The sequence below is a fragment of the Trichomonascus vanleenenianus genome (genome assembly GCF_965637985.1).
Source record: "Trichomonascus vanleenenianus strain CLIB 3782 genome assembly, contig: TRVA0_009S, whole genome shotgun sequence".
In the NCBI taxonomy this organism is placed as follows: Eukaryota; Fungi; Ascomycota; class Dipodascomycetes; order Dipodascales; family Trichomonascaceae; genus Blastobotrys; species Blastobotrys vanleenenianus.
In genome coordinates this window covers 276,368-301,359 of record NW_027481878.1, presented here as the reverse complement: position 1 = coordinate 301,359, position 24,992 = coordinate 276,368, and the positions used below count along the sequence as shown (strand labels likewise).

General features: G+C 48.4%; 10 protein-coding genes across 10 annotated transcripts; 5 read left to right on the top strand and 5 right to left on the bottom strand.

The window, feature by feature from the left end:
• Positions 1-369: 369 nt before the first annotated feature.
• Positions 370-906, top strand: TRVA0_009S02806 (uncharacterized protein; the record flags this gene model as incomplete). The annotated part of the gene is made up of 1 exon (XM_076683620.1): positions 370-906. The coding sequence occupies one exon, from the start codon at positions 370-372 to the stop codon at positions 904-906; it is 537 nt and encodes a 178-aa protein (XP_076542247.1).
• A 56-nt stretch (positions 907-962) lies between these two features.
• TRVA0_009S02784 (GFA family protein) lies at positions 963-1,364 on the bottom strand (the record flags this gene model as incomplete). Its single annotated transcript, XM_076683619.1, has 1 exon — positions 963-1,364. The coding sequence occupies one exon, from the start codon at positions 1,362-1,364 to the stop codon at positions 963-965; it is 402 nt and encodes a 133-aa protein (XP_076542246.1).
• A 2,127-nt stretch (positions 1,365-3,491) lies between these two features.
• On the bottom strand, positions 3,492-4,559 carry TRVA0_009S02762 (uncharacterized protein; the record flags this gene model as incomplete). The annotated part of the gene is made up of 1 exon (XM_076683618.1): positions 3,492-4,559. One exon carries the CDS (start codon positions 4,557-4,559, stop codon positions 3,492-3,494), a length of 1,068 nt encoding a protein of 355 aa, XP_076542245.1.
• Positions 4,560-5,407: 848 nt separating this feature from the next.
• On the top strand, positions 5,408-11,906 carry FAB1 (1-phosphatidylinositol-3-phosphate 5-kinase; the record flags this gene model as incomplete). Its single annotated transcript, XM_076683617.1, has 4 exons — positions 5,408-6,212; positions 6,265-11,363; positions 11,420-11,832; positions 11,885-11,906. The coding sequence occupies 4 exons, from the start codon at positions 5,408-5,410 to the stop codon at positions 11,904-11,906; spliced, it is 6,339 nt and encodes a 2,112-aa protein (XP_076542244.1).
• A 147-nt stretch (positions 11,907-12,053) lies between these two features.
• MSY1 (tyrosine--tRNA ligase MSY1) lies at positions 12,054-13,499 on the bottom strand (the record flags this gene model as incomplete). The annotated part of the gene is made up of 1 exon (XM_076683616.1): positions 12,054-13,499. One exon carries the CDS (start codon positions 13,497-13,499, stop codon positions 12,054-12,056), a length of 1,446 nt encoding a protein of 481 aa, XP_076542243.1.
• A 661-nt stretch (positions 13,500-14,160) lies between these two features.
• On the top strand, positions 14,161-16,299 carry TRVA0_009S02696 (uncharacterized protein; the record flags this gene model as incomplete). Its single annotated transcript, XM_076683615.1, has 1 exon — positions 14,161-16,299. The coding sequence occupies one exon, from the start codon at positions 14,161-14,163 to the stop codon at positions 16,297-16,299; it is 2,139 nt and encodes a 712-aa protein (XP_076542242.1).
• Positions 16,300-19,030: 2,731 nt separating this feature from the next.
• TRVA0_009S02674 (uncharacterized protein) lies at positions 19,031-21,103 on the top strand (the record flags this gene model as incomplete). Its single annotated transcript, XM_076683614.1, has 1 exon — positions 19,031-21,103. The coding sequence occupies one exon, from the start codon at positions 19,031-19,033 to the stop codon at positions 21,101-21,103; it is 2,073 nt and encodes a 690-aa protein (XP_076542241.1).
• A 1,023-nt stretch (positions 21,104-22,126) lies between these two features.
• Positions 22,127-22,726, bottom strand: GCG1 (gamma-glutamylcyclotransferase; the record flags this gene model as incomplete). Its single annotated transcript, XM_076683613.1, has 1 exon — positions 22,127-22,726. One exon carries the CDS (start codon positions 22,724-22,726, stop codon positions 22,127-22,129), a length of 600 nt encoding a protein of 199 aa, XP_076542240.1.
• Positions 22,727-23,361: 635 nt separating this feature from the next.
• Positions 23,362-24,167, bottom strand: YSA1 (ADP-ribose diphosphatase; the record flags this gene model as incomplete). Its single annotated transcript, XM_076683612.1, has 4 exons — positions 23,362-23,813; positions 23,864-23,957; positions 24,041-24,067; positions 24,120-24,167. 4 exons carry the CDS (start codon positions 24,165-24,167, stop codon positions 23,362-23,364), a joined length of 621 nt encoding a protein of 206 aa, XP_076542239.1.
• A 109-nt stretch (positions 24,168-24,276) lies between these two features.
• On the top strand, positions 24,277-24,734 carry SUS1 (Sus1p; the record flags this gene model as incomplete). Its single annotated transcript, XM_076683611.1, has 4 exons — positions 24,277-24,347; positions 24,404-24,474; positions 24,532-24,600; positions 24,652-24,734. 4 exons carry the CDS (start codon positions 24,277-24,279, stop codon positions 24,732-24,734), a joined length of 294 nt encoding a protein of 97 aa, XP_076542238.1.
• Positions 24,735-24,992: the final 258 nt, after the last annotated feature.

Here is a 24,992-nt window from a genome sequence, read left to right as displayed (position 1 = left end):
AAATAACCTGACATCTCTCCCCCTGAATATCAACAAAATTATCTTAAGAGATGAAATTCTGAAACGATTTACTGCCCAACACAGACGAGAGCCCATAGCTCGCGGTGAAAGTAGCTTGCAACAGCCGTTCGACACGGCCTCGGTCATGACCTACGAGACGCTCATCAACAACCAAGAAAGTGACAACGGATCTGACCAGCTGAGTGTGTATATTCATCTGATGCAGCTACCTATGTGTCGAGACGCTACAATATCTGGGCTAAGCGGTACACAGTGCCCGTCTATGCTACGCGGTTCAAGGCCGGTATTACCGTGTACGATTCCGAAGACGTTGCGAAGCAGGCCCGATCAGGATCTCCTGTCTCGTGCATGCATTGTGTAGTGCCCAAGCATGTGCCTTTCTCGAGGACCAAGACGCCATATATGTCGATATTCCACCAGAAGACGCGGGGCGCAAGGTGCCTCCTGGCAGATTCACTGGACGATTCGACTCAGATCAGCGAGAGCGATGAATTGTACTGTCACGTGTGGCAGAAGATTCTCTCCAACGATCAGGTTGTGTATACCATGGATCTGCCTGAGGGGCCCATAATCATGCTGAATACGGATTCCAAGTCGTTGACAGAGATTGCGCTAGCGGGCGGACGGCGAGTCCTTACATGGCACGGCACGCCTGGGCTGGCGTCTACGTTTGGGTCTGGCTTCTTTGAGCTCAAGGACGGTGATGCACCGGTAGCGCTGTACTATTCTACGGTGAGCAAGGCGCTGGCCAAGACGCGGAAGGTCGGCGAGTTTATTATCTGGGAGCCTGAATTGGCCGATTTGATTGTGGCCATGGGGCTAATTCTACGAGAACAAAAACAGCGCAAGAACTTCGAAAGAAATCATGTGGTTGTTAAGGGATAACTATCCAAAAAAAACTACATACTTTTTCAAGCTTTAAGGAGGTTTTAAGTCGTGATCTAGTTGCCTAGGAACTCGCACAGCTTCTTGGTGTAGGCAGTCTTGGCGTCGTCCATGTACCCGCTCTGGGGGAAGAGCTTGAGCTGGTCCTCGGTGCTGAAAGTACCCAGTCTGACAGTTGCGACACCTGGCTGGCCCTCAGCGTTGGCCATGATGCCAGTGAAGCAACGAGCGCAGAAGTAGAACGTCTTTGGCTTGCCGGAAGCGACTTTAGTCGTGACGTAGGTGGCCATTTTGCCCTTAGTTTCGATGTCCTCTTCATTGACTACAAGAATTGCTTCGCCGGGGCCCGAGCTCGCCGTAGCACAGTCCTCGCAGAAGCAGACGCAGCTGCCCTGTGGTTCGTTCTTGATGGTAATCTTGACATCGCCGCAGATGCATTCACCCTGATATGGAGCCATTGTTGATTTATTCACTGGTTATTTTGGAGTTGGTGTGATGATAGGACGTTCCTCAGTCCTTGTGGAGGAGTATTTATAGTCCTTTGCCTGGCTGGTCCATGTCTTGCTGATCACCTAGTTCTGATATGTCCGATGCGTAGGGGGGTTTTGTCCCCGACCGCCTAAAATCCGTGACCGCCTAGAAACTCTGACAAAGCGACTTTTTGCGCTGGACCGGTCATGATGAGTCACTGGAGAGCAGGGTACCGGCTGAAAATTGCACCTGTTTCTACAACTTGTTATTCAATGCTGTAGAGTGGCTCCTTTTGGTGGTGAGTTCGTCTTATCGTGCCTACACATTATTAGGGGGGGGGGGGGCTCATAAACGTCTCAAGCGTAGGGGGCCTGGATAGTGTTGGAGCAATTGCGTGAACGAGTTTTGGCATTTTGGTGCTGGTTTGACACAATTGGTCCGGTTGAATATGGCCAAATTGATCCGACTGACTATGAAAGTGCTCCCCGACCGCCTAAAATCCGTGACCGCCTAGAAACTCTGACAAAGCGACTTTTCGCGCTGGACCGGTCATGATGAGTCACTGGAGATCAGGTTGAGTCACTGGAGAGCAGGGTACCGGCTGAAAATTGCACCTGTTTCTACAACTTGTTATTCAATGCTGTAGAGTGGCTCCTTTTGGTGGTGAGCTCGTCTTATCGTGCCTACACATTATTGCATTATTGGGAGGGGGGGTTCATGAACCTCTCAAGTGTACGGGGCCTGGATAGTGTTGGAGCAATTGTGTGAACGAGTTTTGGCATTTTGGTGCTGGTTTGACACAATTGGTCCGATTGAATATGGCCCAATTGATCCGATTGAGTATGAAAGTGCTTCCGATTGTTGAATCCCAAAAAAACGCCAGAAATATATTGCAAACGAAAAACCAAAAAAAACCTATATAAAAAGGGGGTGAAGAAAAAAGTCGAATCGAAGTAATATACATGCAAGAGTAGTCAACGTCTCATTTTGTCTGTTCAGACTGCTGTGGCAGCTGTGAGGTAGACAATTGGTGGAGGAGATTCCAATGATCGCTGGGTGATGAGGTTAGTAGGGTAATAGCCAGTGGGAGAGTTGGTCTCGAATGGTGGAGGGGCTTTGATGGTGACGACCGAAGGAAGATTATCACCGGAACTCTCTCCGGTAGCCTGGATAACTGGTTCCATGGCGGTAGTGTAGGTTTCAACGACGTTGGTCGTGAAGGTAGCTCCACTAGCGGTGACTGTGGTCTTCGTGGTCGCCGTTTTAGTAGCCACAGCTGGATCGTCACTCGAGTCTCCGTAGCCAGAGATGGTCATAACAATCTCGCCGACGGTTGGACTGGGGAAGTTGCTTCGTTTATCGGTTACGAGAGCAGCTGCAGTGACAGAGGGAGCAGATGCTCCTCTTGGAGTGCCTAGAATAATACCTCCAGTTAGAACTGGGTCCTCAGGGCCTGGAGTGCCAAGAGCAATGCCTTCGACGCCATTAACCGTCTGATATGCTTGGGACGCGAAGCCGTTAGTAGCGCCTTCCAAGGTCAGTGTAGCGGTTGGGCCGTCATCATCGGAAGACGTAGTCAAAGGAGAAGATGTAGTCAGACGGGAAGTGGTCGAACGGGAAGCACACTCTGCATAAACGGCCACGCCTTGCGGCGATTGCTAGCTGATACAAGCCCAAAACGCGACTTGGCCAGGGTCTGGAGCAGGTCCATGTCCCTCAGCTCTACCGCCGTTTCCACCGCGTGTAGCTTCATCTGCCTCTTCTCCTCAAGGCTGCCAATAGACGCATCGTCGTAGAGCGACTGCCCTATAGCGCTCTGCCTCATCTCTACCCAGTCACTCATGGTGCCATACGGGGGTTTGGGGGCTGGCCCCCAAGTCAATTGAAGTTGCGGTGTTTATTCATGGGGGGACAAGTCCCCCCAACCCCCCCTGGGGCTACGCTTCGCGGAGATACTCCAGCCATCAATTGATCTCTGCGAAGAGGGGCTACAGGGGTTTGGGGGCTGGCCCCCAAGTGAATAGAAGGAGTATTCATTGGACAATTCATAATATAGCCTCGAGCAGGTAAACATGTATCATAAGTCTCGGGTATTCCCAAGTCAGCGACGACGATTACAGGTCAGTGGATGAATGCAAGAGGGTCTGAAAACCATCCCCCAGTTCAAGATACTCAGCTGTGAAAACAGTCATGATCAATGCCCAGTCATGAACAGTGTCCATGTCCAAATGCTCCGGATCATCAGTAATCTTATGCCACACATCCGGGAATATTGCCGGAATCAAATGCAATACTGGCACGCCTCGCTGGAGGAAGGGAATGTGATCGTCGCCAATTCGGCCGCCCAATTGAAACGCTGGCGGACGCGGGAAGAACGTCTCGGCTCTTGACTTGAGCAGCCCTAGCTGCAGTAGCCGGTGCTGTGTCCTCGCCAACTCCTGGTGCAGCCAGTCAGTGCTTCTAAAGTAGCTTGGAATGTATGGGTTTGGCGCTCCCAAAAGATCCAGCAGCACCATGATATCAATTGTATCGAGCTTGGATCGTTTAGATGTACCGGCAGGATACTTCTGGCTTTCGAGGCTGCTAGCCATCTGCCGAGCGCCATAAATCGAATCAGTATCCGTCCAGTCCTTGAAGGCCTCCTCCCCGTCAAAGAAGACAATCTCCAACCCAGTTTTAGCGTCAGATGCCTTCTTCCATTTACTGTTGAGCGCCTTTTCAATTGTATTCACCACGTACATGAGCACGGCGCAGGGAACTGCACTGTCAATTGCGCCAATAAACCCTTCTGGCTCAAGCTTGGAATCATAATGTGCCGAAAGCATTAGTCTCTGGACATCTTCCTCCTTCACTCCGGGCGGGTCCCGGCTAGCAATGATATTAGTGAAGTGAACATCTTTTGCGATGGGAGTGTCTGCGGAGAACTCGTCTTTGGTTATCCGCCAGTCTTCCGACAGACCATCAAAGAAGCTGGTGAAGTGGGTTTGCACTTTTGTCGAATTTTCGGTACCAGGAGTCCTCACAATGAGAATAGGGGCAAGGTACCCATTTTCGTCGTCTCTTTGCAGGTAATCCAGCGGTGCGTGTGCCTTCTCGATTGCCAGGATCTGGCCGGTTGTAAGCTGTTTATACGCAGCCGCCCCGGCTGCCAGACACGTCAATATCCATTCAAATCTTTTCATGACCACCTTTTTGGGACTCTAGAATAAGATGGTTAGAGAGAAGCTCTATATTTTCCCTCTATAATCCCTGAAAGGAAAATACCGTCCATCGATCTCCAGTGGTATGTGTATATATCTGCTATCTCCAATTAAAGTGCTTAATTAAAAGAGCCCCCCGGTATATATGCGCTTGCGCAGGCAGGCAGGAGGTATTTTAGGAAGCTAAATAGGCTTCAGAATTACATGTAGCTGAGAGAATTATAATAGAGTATAGTAAATAGAATGTAAGTGTCAACTCGTACTATAGTACTGGGAAAAGCCGAGAGAGTAATCATTGGTTACAGTGGTTGGATGCTGAATTCTGAATCAATGGAACTTCAGAAACAACTCATGATATACGTGGACGTGGCGCATCAAAATGACCTGAAGTTTTAAGAATTGCAAATTGGCTCAAAAAATTTATCCCTATGCCTATAAATCTGGGGCTTTTCGCTAGATTCGGTAAACGATATAGAGTCCTGGCAGGATCCACACAAGCTGCGGGCAATATGTCTCAGATTTTCGCATTACATATATACTTCAGAACGGCACAGAATTGCTATGTATACATTAAAAATACACGAAGAGAAATGTGGATATTACTTTTTTATGCTCGGTAGTAAAGAAATCAATTGAAAATACAGCTTTAATGAATGTGCTGCATGCCCTTATATGTAACTCGCCGCTGAACGTGCGGCTTGATGAACTCGGCTATTGTATCACAATATACGCACACTCTTACGTGAAGCGTATATTACAGAACAACTCTCTTATCACCGGTTCGGCTTCCCCACGTATCGATGGCGTACGACACACGACATAAGTGAGGGATGGAGAGCGATCAAGCCAGTGAAACTGACGTCCCTAAGAATGAATATTACCGCAGCAGACATAGCAGGATACCATCGACATTTACCTCTTTCCCCATCAACGATTTGAACGAATCCCAGTCTGATTCCAAAGGGTTCTTCAGCAAGATCAAGTCCATTACGTCCTCTGCGACAAACGCCGTCCAGCATGTTCTCCCCGGCGGAAAAGTGGAACAACAGCAGCAGCAGCAGCAGCAGCAGCAGCTCCCAGTTCCCGAGTTGTATCGAACTCCTCCCTCTCGAAGAGTAAGCTCCGCGAATGCCGACGACTCTTTTCAAAGCCCCTATTCTCAGGCATTGGCACGTGATATCCTTCGAAGAAGAACACCGAGCCAGCATTCAATATCAGGAGACTCACCGCTGCGTTATTTGAATCAAGCCAGCTCTCCTAGAGCAAAGGCAGATAGCAAGCTGCATAAAGCGGCACCCAGTATCGCTGATGTAACAATGTTTGACATCAGTTCTCAAGAACTCAGCAATGCTCCGATTGTAGACACTCAGGCTATGTCGTCGTCGGGGATTGCACTATCCAGATCTGCGAGCGTGAACACCAATTACTCGTATAATCCTCAGGAACACCTTCCAGGATACACAATAGAGCGGGAGCCAAGCAGCGATTCGGAGAGCATTGCGTCCTATCCTCCGGATTATTTGCTTCCCAAGGAACGTCCGCTGGAAACAATACGTGCAGGTAACCTAGGGAGAGAGTTTTGGATGAAGGATGAAAATGCAACAGAGTGCTTTAAATGCACAAGGCCGTTTACTGGTAAGTTCAATTGCATGATGGGATAATAGAAAAAAAGACTAACTAGGCTAAGCTTGGAGAAGAAAGCATCATTGTAGAATTTGCGGACAGATTTTCTGCTCCTCTTGTACGACATCAATTCCTGGCCAGAAATTCAACTATCCTGGGAAAATGCGAGTGTGTTTGAACTGCTTGGATGTTATTGACAAGTATACTTCCTCGTCTATGTCTTCTTCGGCGGAGGATTTGTCCCTTGAAAACGATATCTTGGCTGGAGAAGGAGATGCGGAGGCCAATGACGCTAGCTCTGTAATTAATACCCCCATCGAGCTTTCATTCAATAGCGCGCCTCGACCGGCTCCAAGGATGGCCATTCAAGCAACACGCCAGGGAGAGTCCTTGGAAATTCCCCCAAACGATGATACAGGCTTTTCAAGGTCACTGACAAGTGGCTTTCCCCTTTCGCGTCGACGATCTATGAGTGCTTCAGATACATTTAACATCCCGGACGAGGACAGAAATATCCAGAACGGAGACGTGATAATTGAGGATGATTCTGACGAAGACGAACAGGCTATGAGTTTGTTCACACTGTTGAACAGTTCCAGAACGGATGAAGCCCGCCCAGAGCAGAACAGAGCAAGTATGTTACGCCCCCGCAGCGGAACTACGACTGAAGCCAACGCTACTAATAACATTAATTCGAGCACCACTCCTACGGGTAAGACTAACATCATGCGTATCGGGCAGCGAAAGAAGAGCTTTAGCAATGGAAGAAAGTTGGCGAATTCAAGGTCGCGGATTGCCCTGCGCAGATCAAATACCACGGGGTCATCTCCGAGGAAGAACGCTATGTTCAACTTCAAACGGCCGGCAGTGAACAAAGCAGCTCCTAGCATTGATCTTAACCACGCAAGTATATCGCATGCAAACGCTTTCTTGGAGCAGATCTTAGAAGACTATGAACTTTCACCGCGGTGGTTAAAGGCCCTCATGGACCCGCTTATCCAGTGTGCCCAGAATATCGATCTTGATATCAAAGGGGGTGATCACATTGATATTCGCCACTATGTCAAGCTCAAGAGAATACCCGGAGGGCGTCTTGAGGATACCCAGTACCTGAATGGCCTAGTGTTTACCAGAACCCTCCCTGTCAAGACTATGCCGACCGAGATCTCGAATCCACGGATTCTTATATTGACCTTCCCAATTGAGTATACCCGAGGTGCACGTCATTTCATGAGTCTAGATCCCGTGCTGAATCAGGAAGCAGAGTACCTCAAGAAGCTTGTCAAACGAATCGTAGCCCTGAACCCTCAGATCGTGCTGTCCAGTAATAGGGTCAGCGGGCTTGCGATTCGGCTAATGGACGATGCTGGACTAGTAGTCATCCCCAACATCAAGATGAATGTTATCAGTCGTGTGTCGCGGTACACTCAGTCGGACATTATCTCCTCCATGGACAAGCTTTCAATGAATCCCATCCTCGGCACATGCGATCATTTTGAAGTCAAGTCCTACCGGTTCAACAGCACTTACAAAACATACATATTCCTTTCCGGCATCCCTAAGGCGCTCGGATGTACTCTTATTTTGCGCGGCGGCGACGAGAATACGCTTGCAAGTGTCAAGGCTGTTGTTGAATTCATGGTCTATGTTGTGTTCAGTCTGAAGTTGGAAACGTCGCTTATGCTCGACCAGTTTGTACTCGTACCGGTTGTTGATGAAGATGATATAAAACCACATGAGCATGAGGACCCATCGGACAAAGCCGGCTATTTCCACGACATTATGAAGTATCAGGTTAATAAGATCCTGTCTTCTTCGCCATTTGTACGCTATGGCAACCCCTATCTCTTGCAGGAAGCGCGGGGATTGGAAGACCAATTAGTAGAGATGGACCAGGAGAAAGAAGCGTTGAACCTGAAGGAAGATGAGTACCTCCAAGAGGCTCTGGAAAAGCTCAACCTGCAAATTGAAATCTCAAAGCTGCCCGGTGGTTATGCAACAGGCAGAGAGATTGCCGAAGGGATTGCAAATGAAAAAGAGCAGACTATCCACAATTTGTGGTCGACACAGAAGCGTCAATGGGAGCTATCATACGCTCAGTTCCCCGATATGTTCAGTCCAACCGCGCATCAATGCATTGTAACGCTTTATTCCGTTGTGTGCAGCGAAACTGCCACGCCTTGTGTTGGCCCAGAGCATATGGCAATTGATTTTTATAGTGACAACGACATGACTCTTGGGCAGTTGGTTGAATATTTGTGCATGACGACTTCGGATATTTGTCCTGATGGCTGTGGAAAGACAATGAATGGTCATTACAGGAGCTATGTCCATGGCCCGGGGAGGCTTAATGTCATTGTCGAAAGTTTCCCCTGCATTCTTCCAGGTATGCAGAACACCATTTTGATGTGGAGCTACTGCAAGGAGTGCAATAACACGATGCCAGTTATGCCAATGTCTAGCACTACTTGGAAATATTCATTCGGCAAGTATCTCGAGCTGGCCTTTTGGAGCAAGAAGATCTCGTTCCGAGCTGGTATGTGTTCGCATAACCTCTATCGCGACCACATCCGATACTTCGGCCTTCATGATAAGGCAGTGCGATTTGAGTACGACCCAATTTGCCTACTGGAGATTGTTACCCCGCCGAGACGGATGCAATGGGATTTGGACAAGGAAGTGAAGATCAAAATCAACCTGTACAGCAGCATTCAGGACAAGATTAGAAACTTTTACGACTCCGTGAGCGTCCGCTTGAACAGTGTGATAATTGAGAATACTGCCAGTGATAAGGTGGAAGAATGTCGCGAGAAGATCGCGGAACTGGAGAAAGCATGCACTGAGGAACGTGAAGCTGCATTGGACCATCTTCAAAGGGAATACCGAGCGACGAAGATCACCGAGCTCTTACCGTTGAATGCTGTAATGAGATCAGTTCAGGAGAATGTTGTACGATGGGACTGTGAGTTTACTTCGTTTGAAAACGACTATTTCCCATCCGAGAAAGATATCACGCGAATTACTGCCCAACAGCTCAAGAAAATATTCATGGAAAAGCCAGATGAAGGCGAACTGATCGAGAAGGACGGAAGAGAGACTCCGTTGGCGAGCCCGGACTACTTCCCAGAGAAGCCTCTCTTAGTAAACTCTGAAAAGAAACCTGGGGAGGAAGAGCCTAGAAGTTCCCCAGGAGCTGAAAAGGACAAGCTGGAGTCTAGTGGCAAAGAAGACGCCAGCTTAGCCACGAAAGAGCCATCTGAAGATTCTGCTGGGACTATACCTGACGAGATTAAGCCTAATGGCGAACTGCCTGAAGAACATGCTGCCAAAGACTCTCGAAAGTCTTCGATTGCTAATGATGAGGAATCATCACGTTCTGTTCATGATACTGAAAAAGGCGAGACTAATGGAAATGGAATACCGTCGAAAACAGAGGCTGATACGAGCGAGAGACTAGGAAACTCGCTGGTGCTGCTCTCTCAAAAGCAGGCATCCTCGGCGGACAGCGTGAAGCACAGCTCTGCTCCAGTAACTCGTGCCACAAGCCCGGAGAAAAAGAAGCTACCACGAGACTCCTCACTTGCTTCACTCGATAAGCGTATCAGGGAAGGGAAGCTGGACTTGAAGCAGCTAGATGAAGCGCGAAAAAAATCTGACGAATATCGACACCCTGTATCGAGCAGTAAAGGAAGCTCCATTCCAACCTTGATCCCCCAACTGGTTCGCCAAAATAGGGACCTTGAAGGTTTTAAAGACGGCAACAAAGCGTCTAAAAAATCCAGGCCGCTAGGAGAGAGCTCTATTTCTGGGTCAAGTGCTAATTTACTCAGGAAAAAGCTCAGTAGTAAGATCAACAGCTTCCCATCGCAATCTTTGCGACAGAGATTTGGATCTAGCACAAGAGAGCTGGAACGTCAACTGCTTCAAAATCGTGTCACGGGAAAGCAACCCAAGGTGTCTTCGTTGGCAAAGCATTTCGACCAATTGAGCCGAGAATTCGAGAAGGAACGGCAGAGAGAGAGGTCTCTTATGGCCCAAGGCAGAACCAGGGCCTTCCCGGTTGCAAAAGCCAGGCCAATTGTAGAGGTATTCAAAAACGTGAAAGACGCCGTAAATGAGGAAAACCGAATCGCCAGTATAGAGCCGGAAGAAGAATCCGCTGAAAGGGAGCAACACGTTAAGAAGCCAGAATTGACGAGTTCAGCAGCTACACCTGAAGAGAACGCTAAACCAGTCGAAGTTCCCGCAACAGTTGCCGGATCACGGGACAAGGCTGAAGCCGCTAAACCTGAAGAGGGGCAAGGGGAAGCATCCAAAGAATTGGAAGAAGAGGGGGAGGAGGAAAATGAGGAGGCTGGAAGCTCTATCGAGAATCTCGAGTCCAGGTCGAGCACGGAGCTGAGCCAACCGGAGCAGGAGCTTACTCACACGGCGGAGCGGTTATCTCTTATGCAGACATTGTCACGGTTTTGGGCAGATAGATCCTCGACGGGCTGGATGCCTCTGGCATACCCATTGATCCACACCGAACACGTTTTCGCCGAATCAGACATTATTGTGCGGGAAGACGAGCCCAGTTCCTTAATTGCTTTCTGCCTTGCTTCAACGGATTATCTTGAGAAGTTGAGGAAAATGAAGGCCGAAGCTAAGCCGTATGAAGAGAACGGGGAAACTATTCAAACCTCGCACGGAGTCGATACAGAGATGAGCGAGCTTGAATTGACTATGCTTAAAAAGACTGGAATCCACCTGAAATACCAGTTCCAAGAAGGGTCCGCTATACTGTCATGCAAGATCTTTTACTCCGAACAATTTGATGCGTTCAGACGACAATGCAATTGTGACGAATATTATATCCAGTCGCTGGCTCGCTGCATTAAGTTCGACAGTAGTGGAGGCAAGAGTGGTGCTGCTTTCTTGAAGACGCTTGACAACAGACTCATTATAAAGGAGCTCTCACCATCAGAGATGGATGCATTTCTGATGTTTGCGCCATCGTATTTCGACTACATGGCGCAGGCATTTTTCCATGACTTGCCTACTGTGCTGGCCAAGATTTTTGGCTTTTACCAGATTCATATCAGGAATCCTATTACGGGCAAGACTCTCAAGATGGACCTCATTGTTATGGAGAATTTGTTTTACAACCGTCGGATGTCAAGGGTAAGCTAATCAGAGCCAAAAATGGATTGGTAGTGGTACTAACGTGGTCTATCTAGATTTTCGATTTGAAAGGATCGATGCGCAATCGACATGTGGAGCAGACTGGTAGAGAAAACGAAGTGCTGCTGGACGAAAACATGGTCGAGTATATTTACGAGTCGCCATTGTTTGTGCGTGAATATGCCAAGCGGCTATTGCGAACCTCTCTGTTTAACGACACACTCTTCCTAGCCAAAATGAATGTCATGGACTACTCTCTAGTGATTGGCATTGATGAGGATAGCAAGCAGTTGGTTGTTGGAATTATTGACTTTATTCGAACGTTCACGTGGGACAAGAAGCTGGAGAGCTGGGTCAAGGAGCGTGGACTGGTCGGTGGAGGAGTCAAAGAGCCAACTGTCGTGTCGCCTAAACAGTACAAAAATAGATTCCGGGAAGCGATGGAGCGGTATATTCTTATGGTGCCTGAGTAAGTATGATGAGACTTTGGACAAGATTTGATTACTAACTATACCCTTTAGCTGCTGGTACCAAGACTATTAACGAAAACGACAACCACTAATCACTAATCCAGCTCGTTTATGATTTGTAACAATGTATCTGGTTATTACGAGGTAATGCTATGATGAATTCATTATATACAGACTATTTACAAGGATATTCGAAGAAAAGGAGGAAAATTGATCGGAATTAGTGTACTCGGACGATTGTGTAGTTGGACTTACCGACTCTGAGGAGTAGGAGCTTATCTTCGGTGAGATGATGGGCTTCCACCGTCGAGGCATCCTTCAATGGACTTCGGTCGATACCATAGTAGATTCCTCCATTCTTCAGCAGCCGAGCAGCTTCGGACTTGGTCACTCCCAAAACCTCAGAAAGCGCTGTTTTCCAAGGCGCTCCAAGGATAGAGCTTCGGGAAGCGCTCTTGACCAGTTTCTCAGCTTCAAATGCATCAAGAACCTCTTCAGCAGTGGGAATTTCCACCGATTTCTCTGTGCTAGGGAATAAGATGGCAGAAATGAGCTGCGCTCGCTCGCCACTACCAAGACCGTGTACGAGATCCGTGACCTCTCGGGCAAGAGTCCTCTGGGCAACCCGCGCCGACTCGTCCTTTGCGTGTTCCTCCATGATGACAGCAATCTCCTCAATGGGCAGGAGAGTGAACAACTTGAGATAATCCTCGACGACGCTGTCTGGCGACTTGACAAAATACTGATACAAGTCATAAGGCTTCGTCAACTCGCCATCGAGCCATACAGCGTTCCCAGCAGACTTGCCAAACTTCTCTCCCGACGGAGTAGTAAGCAAAGGAACAGTAATACCGTATGCATCGTTCTTCGCCATATCCCCCTTGAGGTGCCCTCGGAGCCGGGAAATGAGGTCAGTTCCAGCAGTGATGTTCCCCCACTGGTCGTTACCTCCGAGCTGCAATCGGCAGTTGTATGTCTTGAAGAGATGCCAGAAATCATAGGCTTGGAGTACCTGGTACGTGAATTCATTGAAGCCAATGCCTTGATCTGAGTTCAGCCTGCTCTTGACGCTGTCTCGCGCCAGCATGTGGCCCACGCGAATGTGGCGACCGTAGGTGCCCAGGAAATGGAGCATCGACATCCCCTCCCACCAATTGGCATTGTTCTCCAGGATAGTCTTTCCCTTCTCCGTGTACCCTCTTGCGACCGCGTAGTCCCACCCTCTTTGGAGGAAACGCTCCATCTGGGCGTGGATCTTCTGGACGTTGGACGCTCGCACATCGTCCTTCATCTGCGTCCGCTCAGTAGTTCTACCCGAAGGGTCGCCTACTTCGCCGGTAGCACCTCCTACGAGCGCAATGGCTGTATGGCCCCGGATGAAGAAATGCAGCAGCACCATGAGAGGCACCATGTTCCCTACGTGCAAGGAGCTCGCTGTGGGATCGGCTCCGAGGTAGAGGGTAACCTTCTCTTTGGCAACAAGCGATTCGAGCTCGGGGCTTGTGACATTGGACACTAGACCTCGCTGGGTGAGGTGATTTACCAGGGGGGCCTCCGTATCAGGATTGAGAGTGAGTCCTGTAGTCATGGAACGAACATGGGCCATCCGGCACGCAGTCCGCTTGGCGGACGCCAGTGCGAGGGTCGTGATTCCTCGACGAAGCATGATATATTCCTTTGGTAGTTGGAATTTAATCAGATTCACGGCTATTATATGATTCGCAAGTGATATATATCCGGTCGAAAGGTGTAAAATTAGCGGAATCAAAGATCCATTATTTCATCAGAGGATAAGATTGCCATATACGGAAGAATACGTTCAATTGCTGTCGCCAATTGAGTATACCCTAATAACGCGTATGATGGACTTGTCCATAGTTCTAAAATGGCAAGTTCATTTACAGTACATAAAAAAGATGGTTGATGAAAGGGGGGCTGAGTTAGGTAGCTTGCGAGTCAGAGTTATTTCCCCCTACGTCTATCTATACTATAAGAATGCTAAGCCCTCGATATCGACTATCGACCAACAATAGGGCCTTTGAAGGTCATCGTTTACTCGGCTTGGGTGACGAACGTTAAACAATTGTTAAATTTATTCGAACTGGCTAATATTGCTCTATCAATCACTGTCAGCAAAGGGCGCGCCGAATAATTTGAGGTTAATTATTACCTCGTTAGTTCACCAACTTTATAAATCGTGATGAATTATTAACATCGTTAGTTCGCCAGCTTTATCCGAAAAATCGATTTTTCAAAAATGAAAGATCCGAGCACTACTGTACAGTACTTAACTACCTGGTAGAGCAAGAAAGGTAGGAATAAATGATATGACAATACCACCGAAGTATGGAGCACAGGCGGTATGCTCCCTTCGGTGTGTGAATACCCAAACCTGGCTGAGGAGGTTCTTCTCAGCGAAGGTGCACAGATCAAGTTCAACAACCCTGCGGGGTGGAACCAAATGGATGCCCTGTGTAATGGATGTGATCAATCCATCCCAAGTGAAATTGATCCGACCCGGCCGAGAAGTGCCAGTCGGCAAAGGAAGGTACATTCGACCCACAAAAGCAATAGAGATCAAACGAGACGACGGTAATGAGTTACGACGCTACGAAGAAGACACTGAACACTTGCATCGACACTTATCTCACGAAGAAATCCATATAGAGGCACTAACGGCAATTGCCATCGAACTAACAAATATGCATAGTGCGGAAAATTTGCATCGGAAACCGCGGTTCAACGTTAAGCGGGCCTATATGAGCCTGTTCGACGTTGACAACGCTACCAGGAGAAAGATCCACAATGACCTGAGCCATTTCCGGCTTGATCGGCCTATGGAAAAGTCCTTTCTGGTCAAATCACTTGAAAAGCATGGGTATTACTATTTTGATCTCGTGCGATGGTTCAAATGCATCCGGGCTCCTACTCTGACCGAGGCCATCCGCGTCATGGACCTTTCAGACCACCAATTGCACCAAGATTTGGTCGCGCAAGGGGCTGATTTTTCCAAAAGTGAAATCGGGCATCCCAAAAACGAAGAAGAAGAACAGTATGGTATTAATAGGTGGCCCGACTTCCTTATTGCTTTCACCCTTAGGCGTAAGTGCGAATCACGACTCGAGGCCATAGCCATGTTCAACCTGTACCATGAGATTGCATCTTCACCCACCTCTAAGACCCCGTACACGCTGTTCAAGCTTTTCTCATATTGCATCCGAATTGCCCATTTGCATGTTCCGGAGATGTTGCCGGACCTATGCGGCATATTCGTCAAGTATGCTCCTCGAGAGCTCCTCATACGGTCCGTGTTCAACGAGGCCATGTGGCATGTGAGCTCTTTTGGTAGCGATCGCAGCGAGTATGTCGACCAAATGATCTCCCAGGCGCTCAAAGTGCTGGTGAACGTCATGATTTCGCGTGACATAAAGTTCGATCGTAAAGGACTGCTAGCCCTGGCGTACGCTCTTCGTAAGTCCTCTCCTAGCCGATCCCGCGCACTGGTCCAAACGGTCAAAAACAGGGACTACGAGATTTCCCAGGAAGAGCTTCGCAATCCGCTCAAATTTGCATACAATGAGGCGCTCTACTGCATGGAGATGCTCTTATCTAACGATAAGCTCGCCGTTATTGACATTCTATCGCGGGTAGCACCAGAGAAGCGACGAAACGTCCTCTGGGCCACCGCCATCCAACGCATCGATGAGCTGGGCCAGCTGGACAAAGCAACGACCAAAAGTATGTACTCCAAGCTTGTTGACAATAACAACTCGCCGACGATCGACAATTATCTTGCCGACAGGCTGCTCCAAGGCCCTCAACCGCGTGCAATGGCCCTGTCAGCGCTGCGGAAACTTTCTACTCCCTCGCTGTCGCCTCGAGTACTGTCGAAGTACCTCTCGATTAGTTCGCGCCGGAGCCTTGATTTCGCCCGCGAGGTCATCTCCAATTTGGAGACTCCTAACCTGGGACTGCTGAACACACTGATCCGGGGAGAAGCACTATACGACGCTACAAAAGTGTGGACGACGTACCAGCTCATTCTTTCCTCAGGGTTTGAACCGACCGTGCAAACTCTTGACTCCCTGTGCATTGCTGCGCAGAATCCAGCAGTTGAGTGGGGAGATCTCTATGCCCCACAGCGTGTTGTAGTTGAGTTCAAGCGGTGGGTTCGTGGCGCTCACCTCGACCGGTCGGACGCTGAGGACATTGTCAAGGTATACCCGACCCAGCGGCTGTTCCACAACTATATAACCATGCTGGGCAAGTCGAACTACAAAGATGAGCTTTTGGCGGTGTTACCGTGGATGGAGCGCATTGGCTTGCAGCCGGATAAGAACTGCCTATGTGCGCTGATCCAGCACAGTCCAAACGGCTCTTGGCTGATGCAACACGGCAGGCTGGCTGGGTTGAATTACCCGACCGATGAAGAGTACGAGACTTATTTATACCTCTCCCGGAGATAATCCTCCATAATTGTTATACATCTACAGATGCATTTCCTGGGGGCCAGCCCCCAGACCCCCGTAGCTCCGCTTCGCGGAGGGATATGACGAGTGTCAATGCGATTGCCTCGGGAACGATCTCCACGTAGTCCAGGAGGAGAACTTCTTGTTATCTTTTGCCAATAGTTACGCTGCAGATTCTACGCCATCAATCGATGCTCTGGGAACAATATGACATACCTGAATTTCAGCTTTGCAAGTGGGGGATACGCATAAAGTAGTACGAAAAAAAAAAAGGTTTTGGAGCGTCCTGCCAAAGGAAATAGCTCTCTGCCAAATATATTTGATATGCGATCCGGTTGAGATGCGGGGCTCGTGCGGCTTTGTGCGGCTCCAATCCCTCTGCGCAGCGGAGTCACGGGGGTTTGGGGGACTGGACTCCCAAGTAGTACAGAATCTAGCAATTGCGTTAGTATAGTGGGTTATAATTGGAGGTTAGCGGATGCATTATAAGTCTAAACGAGAATTTATCGAGTCGGTGATGTACGCCCTCAGCTAGTATCACGTCTACTTCAAACTTTCCTATACGTTGTGTTACATACAAAATGGTCCAATCATGTACAGTAATGCTTTGAAATAGTCAGCCACAAACTTTCGTATGCATCGTGTTACTTAGAACGGTCCAAGTAGGGTAATGAATTGAAAATTCTTAGGCCATTGTTGCCCAAATATAGGGGAGGGGGGTAACTCCAAGTTGTTTCCCTGAGATCGTCAAGAACCAATCATCTTTCCTTAATTGCCGAGTATTAAAACTCAATCTTCTTGATCGCCACTGTCATGATACTATAGTTCGCGACGTTAATACATGGGGGTAACGGGTGGTGTGTTTCAGCATATAGAGTATATCGAACTTCGTAAAGGAAGGTACGTGGATTCGTTAAAGCTTGCCGGATTATCTTCTCTCCATTTTGGCATCTATGAAGAGACCACTGATTGAACTAATCTGGCCTTTTCATTAAACCATTTCAAGTCCAAGTCACTTGGTTATGGCTTAACCAGTAGTACTGTATCGTCAGACCATTGTTTAGCACAGTGTCGATCTTTTTCAAAAGACTTTGCAGAAGATCCAGACCGTGGACTTTCGTGGCTCAAACCTTTAACCAGTCCAAGCTAATAGTACAGTACTCCGTTCTAACATTGCCACTCTATTGCGTACTGAGCCTTCCACCGGTATTATACATCCGAATTTTTATTGCATTCAAATGGACAAACTGATTGCTTGGTGTAAATCGACAAATTGATGGAATAGTTTATGTGAGTCAAGGGGAACTCGCAAAAGACACCATCGAGAAACATGACTTTCGGATCAGGCAATCAGTTATACTCGAACAGGCTACCAATAATACCGATCAGGCTACGAGTTGTACCACTTTTTCTATTCACAGAGGAAAAAAAAAGACAAAAAGACAACAATTGATGTAATATCTGTAGACCCAATTGGAAACCGTTAGACGATCATTCACATTCGTGTACGTATCATACAGATACAGCACTACGGTTCTATTAATGACACTATCCAATGACACCGGCAGACCTGCGCCACGAGAGAAAGCCGTTCATCTACACGATCTACCGATGTATGCACGAAAAACCCGAGAAACATGGAAAAGAGCAAATATAGACCTTATAGAATAGCACACTTTGATCACACGTTTTAATCCTCCTCTCCAACGAGGGCTCTCGAGGATCCCCGTGGGCACTCCCTACGGTCCTGATCCAAAACGGCATCATATTGATTCACCCTATTTATTCGAGAGGCATCGAAATTGATTCATCGCACTGATTGGATGCAGGAAAGGAATTGTTCCGTTGAACCTAATGGCTGAGAGAAAGAGCCTAGGGTAAAACAGCATAAAAAACGTGGAGCCTCTGTGACGACCTCCGCCCTCTCAGTATGCAGATAGCGAATCAGCATGGAGGTTGAACACCACAGGGTCTCCTCCTCATGCACAACCGGTACAGGACACATGCGATTTGCTCTAGGCCACACATGCGTTTTTTTTTTCGCTCTGCCAAGACCGCGTCCCATCCACCAGGGGGACACACAGAGCACACCATTCGATGGAACCACTTACTACAGCTCTCTAGAGAAAAATAAAAGCCAAGAAGACCAAGAAATGAAATCTGGGCAGGCCAAGAGTTTTTTTTCACTCTGTGAGCAAACCAAGATATGTATTCTGTGACCACTACGTAGCTACATACAATCAATCGATTTCCCTACAACTCAGTTGAAAAGCCTCCCCCTTGCCCAGCCATTTCGGAACCGGAAAAAAAAAGGTCGTTCATTGCTCTTGGTGTTCCCCCAGAAAACGTGGGTCCACGAGGGCTCAACCAAGGCCTGTCGAGCCTCCCGACGGGGTAGGAGGGGCGCGCCGCGCGCGAAAAACGTGCCCTCTCCGGGGTCTGTGGGCGGTTCGTGGTGATGGCCACGATGCTCCGTGGGACGCTCTGATTGGCGCACGGCTGAGTGTCGCAGGCAGACCGCATACGACTAGCTCGATAGGCCCATTACGCGAGACCAAGGCGATTAGGACCGTTTGGATCACATAGCCCATAGAAGGAAAATAGGCTCCATAAGTAGTAAATATAAAAAGGCTCAAGATTCTCGGGGGTCTCTCTTTTCACTTCCCCGTCACCTTTGGCTTCCACTTCCAATTCATTAAAAAAACAGAGCAACGCTTATTGAATAGCGATGTCTGATAATCACAATTACGGTCAGAGTAGCGATAACAGCGGGTTCAACCCGTATATCCGGACCCATGCTCCGATTCCCGGTGAGATTCCAGTGCCATTTGGTGCTGAGGAGTACGCCACGCTCAATGGCGAGTTGGTCGAGAACCAGGACTTTGTTCCGGCCAACGATAAGGACGAGAAGGCCATCTTCAAGTACCTGCTGCGGCCTGATGACTCGTACAATGAAGAAGGTGTCTATTGGGCTGATATGAAGTTCAAGGACAAGGTCAGCTTTGTTACCGCCATTGATTGGGCCGAGTCTAAGCGAGAGCTTAAGGTCATTGGCAACATGTTCAAGGAAGACCCATTGAGTCCAATTCGATGGTACTTCGCCAACTGTGTACTTCCGGGTGCCGGTCTGGGTCTTGAAGGTTACGTTTTGTTCTCGATTGGCAACATTCAGCCTCTTTTCAACGCAGTGTGGCCTGAGTGCTGGAAGAAATTTGATGTTTGCAGCCAGAACTGGGTTGCGGCCGTGACGTACCTCGAAATCATTGGTATCATTGTCGGTCAGGTTCTGGTTGGTTTGATTGGTGACGGTATTGGCCGACGATTCGGTCTCATTCAGGATGCTGGTATCATGTTGCTTGGTTTGGTCATGCTCATTGCCTCGTGGGGTACTACGCTCAACGGGTGGGTTATCTGCTACGCATGGTCCCTGTTCGTCTACTCCATTGGTGTCGGTGGTGAGTATCCAATGACTGCGACCTCTGGTATGGAGAAGGGCCGACACACTCGGGTTTCTACCGCCGAGGACCGTTTGCACCGAGGCCGAAAGGTCACCATGGCGTTCCTCATGCAGGGTTGGGGTCAGTTCTTCAATCAGGTCATTTTGATTTTGCTGCTTATCATCTTCCACCACGGCTCCGGCAATGAACCCTACTCGACTGTCGCGACCCAGTGGACCTTCCGAATCGCTTTTGTGTTCCCGGCAGTTGGCACTCTGTGGCTTCTGTACTACCGAACCTACAAGATGCCCCAGCCATCCAAGCAGCTGCAGGATGCCAAGAAGAAGGCCAAGGTCACCGGTTACGATGTCCAGTCGCTCAAGCTCGCCTCCAAGTACTTCATGCCACGAATGGTTGCTACCGCTGGTGCCTGGTTCGCCAACGACGTCTTCTTCTACGGTAACAAGCTGTTCCAGGGCCAGTTCATCGCCGTCATTAGCCCAGAAAACAGCTCCGTCATGGTCAACTGGCTCTACAACCTGATTAACATTGGTGTCTCCCTTGTTGGTTACTACATGGCCTCTCTGCTCATTGACAACAAGCTCTACGGCCGAAATCGAATGATGCAAGTCGGATTCCTTATGTGCTTCGTCCTCTTCGTCATCCCGGCCTTCCATTACAAGTACTACACCTCGCCAGAGCACATCACCGAGTTCCAGGTCATGTACTACCTGTCCTCCTTCTTCAACCAGTTTGGCCCTAACTGTGTCACTTTCTTGGTTGCCGCTGAGGTCTACCCAACCCAGGTGCGAGCCACTGCCCACGGTATCTCCGCTGCCTCTGGCAAGCTCGGTGCTTTGCTTGCTTCGGTCCTTTACAACTACATTGACACCCAGACCAAGTTCTACGTTGTTCCATGGTTCGGTCTCGCTGGTATGCTCGTGACCTTCGTGTTCATGCCAGATACCACTGGTCTCGATCTTAAGGAGCAGGACCGACGATGGCACTTCATTCGAGAGGGCCGAGAGGACGAGTACCACGGCATTGCCATCCACCCACAGCACTTGTCTGTTTGGGAGCGATTGCGAGGCGTTGGCAAGAACTACGACCCTGAGCTCGACTACAAGCAGAAGGTCAACGAGATGCGAGAGGAGTGGATGGAGAAGCAGCGACAGCGATACTCCGAGTCTGACTCCAAGTCTGAGTTTGAGGACCACCACGATGATCTTACTGCTGAGGCCCACGCTTACTTCCACCGAACCTCGCCAATGATCATGGCCAAGCAGCGAAGCCAGCACAGCGACGATGAGAAGCTGCCTGACCTCGAGCTGCCTGCTGGAGCCACTGTGAACGAAAAGAGGTAACCCTTCTTAAAAAAAAGCTTTTGTTGTTGTTTTTGCATTACGGAATAGATACTAATTAATTGTTTGTCTTATCTTTCTATCTTCGTTACATATTAGTTTTCGCTACCCCCATTGCCAGGAACTATTCGAGGGCCAGCCCTCGAGCTCCCGTAGTTGGGGGCTCTGCCCCCAAACCCCCATCCGGGTCTGCTCTGAACTCCGCGCAGCAATCCCTTGAGAATAAGAACTTCAAAACAGCGGTCGGTTAATCATGATCAGTGAACCCTTAAGTGTTCTACCATAAGCATAACTAGAAAGAGGTCTTGTTCCACTATAACACAAATCAGTAAACCCTTAAGAATAAGGACTTTAAAAACGTGATTGGCTAACCAATGATCAGTAAAACTGAAGTGTTCCACCATAAACATAGCTATAAAGTCTTGTTCCACGCAAATCAGTAAACCCTTGAGAATACGGACTTTAAAAAGGTGATTGGCTAACCATAATCAGTACTTAACGTGTTCTACCATAAACATATGTTCTTCTATAATGCAAATCAGTGAATTTTTGAGAATAAAGAACTTCTAAGCAATGAACGTTCTAGTGAAGGTAAAGTCTTAGCATGTAATATTCCATCAATAAACCCTTTGGTGTTCCACCATTAACGTAACTAGAAAAACCGCTAACACGTAAACGCTTGAGAATAAGAACATCTAACTAAAGCGACTACAAACCCTGTTCTACCATACGCGTCAAACAGCAAACTCTTGGTTATTCTGCTGTAAAGTGCTGTTCCAATATAATGTCCTACCTAAACCTCAACCGCCTTAGGGCCCCATTTCGTTACAGGTATTGTTACAGAGGTTGGGAGTTTGTTACGGGTGTTACGACCGGAGTTGTTACACTGTTACCATACGGGGGTCTGGGGGCTGGCCCCCAGCTACGGGAGCTCGAGGGCTGGCCCTCGAATACAAGTAAATCCTTGAATAAACTAGAAAAGTAGAGTAAAAGAGAAATGCATTATATAATAAACCAGTTAAATACCTACTGTGCCTCTATCCGCTTGGCAATGGAAATCAACTCCGCAACATGATCATCGTGCGCGTCCGGTGAAAGCTCGGCCAGAGCCTCCCCCAGCTTATACAGATACTCCTTATTCTCTCCTGACGGCCCGCTCGACTTGAGAATATGCTTCGCCAGCTCGTGCGGGTCCTGTACGCCCACAAACGCTTCGTTGTCCGGGGTGCCAATGTAGACTATGCATGCCAAGGGGGATCGTACCTCTTCATCGTTGGCCACATAGAACGGCACAGTGTGGATCGAATACCCGTTCTGTTCTCGTATATCAAGGTACTCCTTGACGTATTCGACCTTATCCGCCTTGATGCGGTACGCAACTCCCCATGTAGTGTAGTCGTTGGGCGAGTGCGGGTCTTCGAGGCTCTGCCAGACATTCTTCTCGACCAGAGTCACTACGCGACCCGGGGCCCCAGGTACTCCTCGGTGGTCGATGGACGACTGCCAGAACCGCCGCACGAACCCTTTAACGTAGCCCGGGATGCGCTTGTCGAAATGGGGCGGTGGTTTGAATATCAGTGACCCGTACCCAAAGATCCAGTATTCCGGAGACTCGCCTACTGTCATCGTTTATGCTATATTGGACGTATCTGTCGTTTGTAAGTGTTTTTCGAGGGTTCTCGTCGGTATTTATCTTCCGGAGTACACCAAGTGTGGCTCTCCAATGTCTCGGCCGCGCGCAGGAACTATGTGTCAGCGATAGATATGAATCGCCGATCTCGAATGCGGTTTAGTACTGGATAATATTCCGGAGCTTCTCGATATTTATATTGATTTGGTCGACACACTGTTGTAAGGAGAATAGCAAGTTTGTTATTGGGTAGGCTGTCACTAGATAAAGGTCACTTGGCGGTACCTGGTTATATCATGTTGGCGGTGATCCCCTGAGCTATCCGGTGCAGTGGTACCGCATCTGTAATCAGATGAGCAGATCAACCTACGACATTTTAGAGCTCCATGGCGACATACGTAGGATTATCAACTGATATTAGGCTGATCGTTCTGCCATTTTACTATTAATGTACATACATCCACATTCCGTGGACCGGTAGCTTGTATTTATACCGTAATGAGGACTCCGTTGCGGCTGAAGTTGGTCTGGGCAATATTCCGTCCATCACATGTGCATCTCATCAAATGACATAAATTCATACCAAAGGTGGAGGAGTCTAGTTCGTTTGAACGCAAATCTATATAGACAATTATAGTTTGTACATTCTAGCGAGCTCAATTCCGTCTGCAATGTTCTGGATCCTAGCGTCCAAAATGTACCCTTCATTGTAAAGGCGACGCAGCTGCTGAGGAAGCTCTGCTAATGGGACAGTAAAGCACTCGATATACTCGCCTTCCTCAAGCTGCGGCTTGGGGTCCTGGTTTCGAGGGTCCTTCATGTCGACCTCCACGTGGACCAGTTTGAGATTGGTGTTGCAGAACCCGGGGTCGTTGAACATAATGGGGCTAATCTTGGTCGCCTTGCCAACGTAGCCGGTCTCCTCTAGCAGTTCCCGCTCTGCACACTGTTCAATAGTCTCATTTGGGTCCAACAGCCCCGCCGGCACTTCAATGCACACTCCGTTGACTGGTGGCCTAAACTGTTTTTGCAGGAGAATCTCCTTTCCAGTGGGCTTTTCAAGGATTGCAATAATTCCACATCCTGAACCTGTAAGAATTTGGTTTTCTTTAATAATTTTTTGAGTAACGTACCATCGACTTCGCTTCCCTCTACTCGGGTAGTTCGCGACCCGAATTCCCAGTCGCGGTCCCGCCCTTCAGCGTCTTTAAAGAACACTTTTTGGATCTTCTTCAGTTAGCCAGGCTCATTCTCACTCCGAATATCCAGTTAAAGATGGGATACCACCTTATGAAGAGTTAAGCACATACCTTGACCCATTTGGCATCTCTGCCCTCCTATGATCCATTAGCTGTTAATTATTAAACAATATATAAAAAAAGAACCTACCAGGTGTTCAATTTTCGTAACTCTAGCCTTCTTCAAATCGAACGTCATATTAAAGAGGTGCGGTACTAAAGGGTCTCTGCCGGTCGTCGGAAGGGGTCCGGGAATGGGCGCAAATCGGACGGCTGACCAGTCCAAACCAACCTCCACCGACCGACCGATGGCAGAGCAGAAAGACCAGCTTCAGGCCGCGGTTATTAACCGGATGCTTGAGTCGGGCGAATATGACAGGTGGGTTATAATATATTTGTGCTTTGGTGGAAAAATCCCCCCTAACTGGTTGGCAGAATGAAAAAGATTTTGAGAACCCGCCTGAGAGAAACGGGCTGGTTCGATGAGGTGAATGAAATGGCTCTTGGTATGAACTTTTTTGCTTTAGAAAAGATGGAGTTTATTAATATTTGGTAAAATGTAGAAGAGCTCAGCGGGCTGGACGATCCAAACTTCGAAAGGATCAGTAAAAAACTAGAGCCTCAAGCCTTGAGTAAGTTGCCTATTGTTTCTCGCTAGAAATATGCTGACCATCTTTAAAAAGACATCGTTCCTGAGGACATCAAGCTAGAAATGCTGAAGATGATCAAGACTTTTTTGGATGGAACTGTTGAAAAAGCTCCATAAATATCACCGTTATTTATTAATTGATCCACTATAACTTATTATCACCAATCCCCTCCGCGAAGCGGAGCTACGGGAGCTCGAGGGCTGGCCCTCGAAAAACACTCCACTACTAAGTACCGTAGTATCGTCGTAGGTACTAATGGGGGGACCAGTCCCCCCAAACCCCCCTGGTGGGCTCCGCTACGCGGAGGGTTTGAAGTCGCGCGATCACCAAAAAAACCGGCTTCCACCTTGTGCGTACACAACACTTTGAAGCGG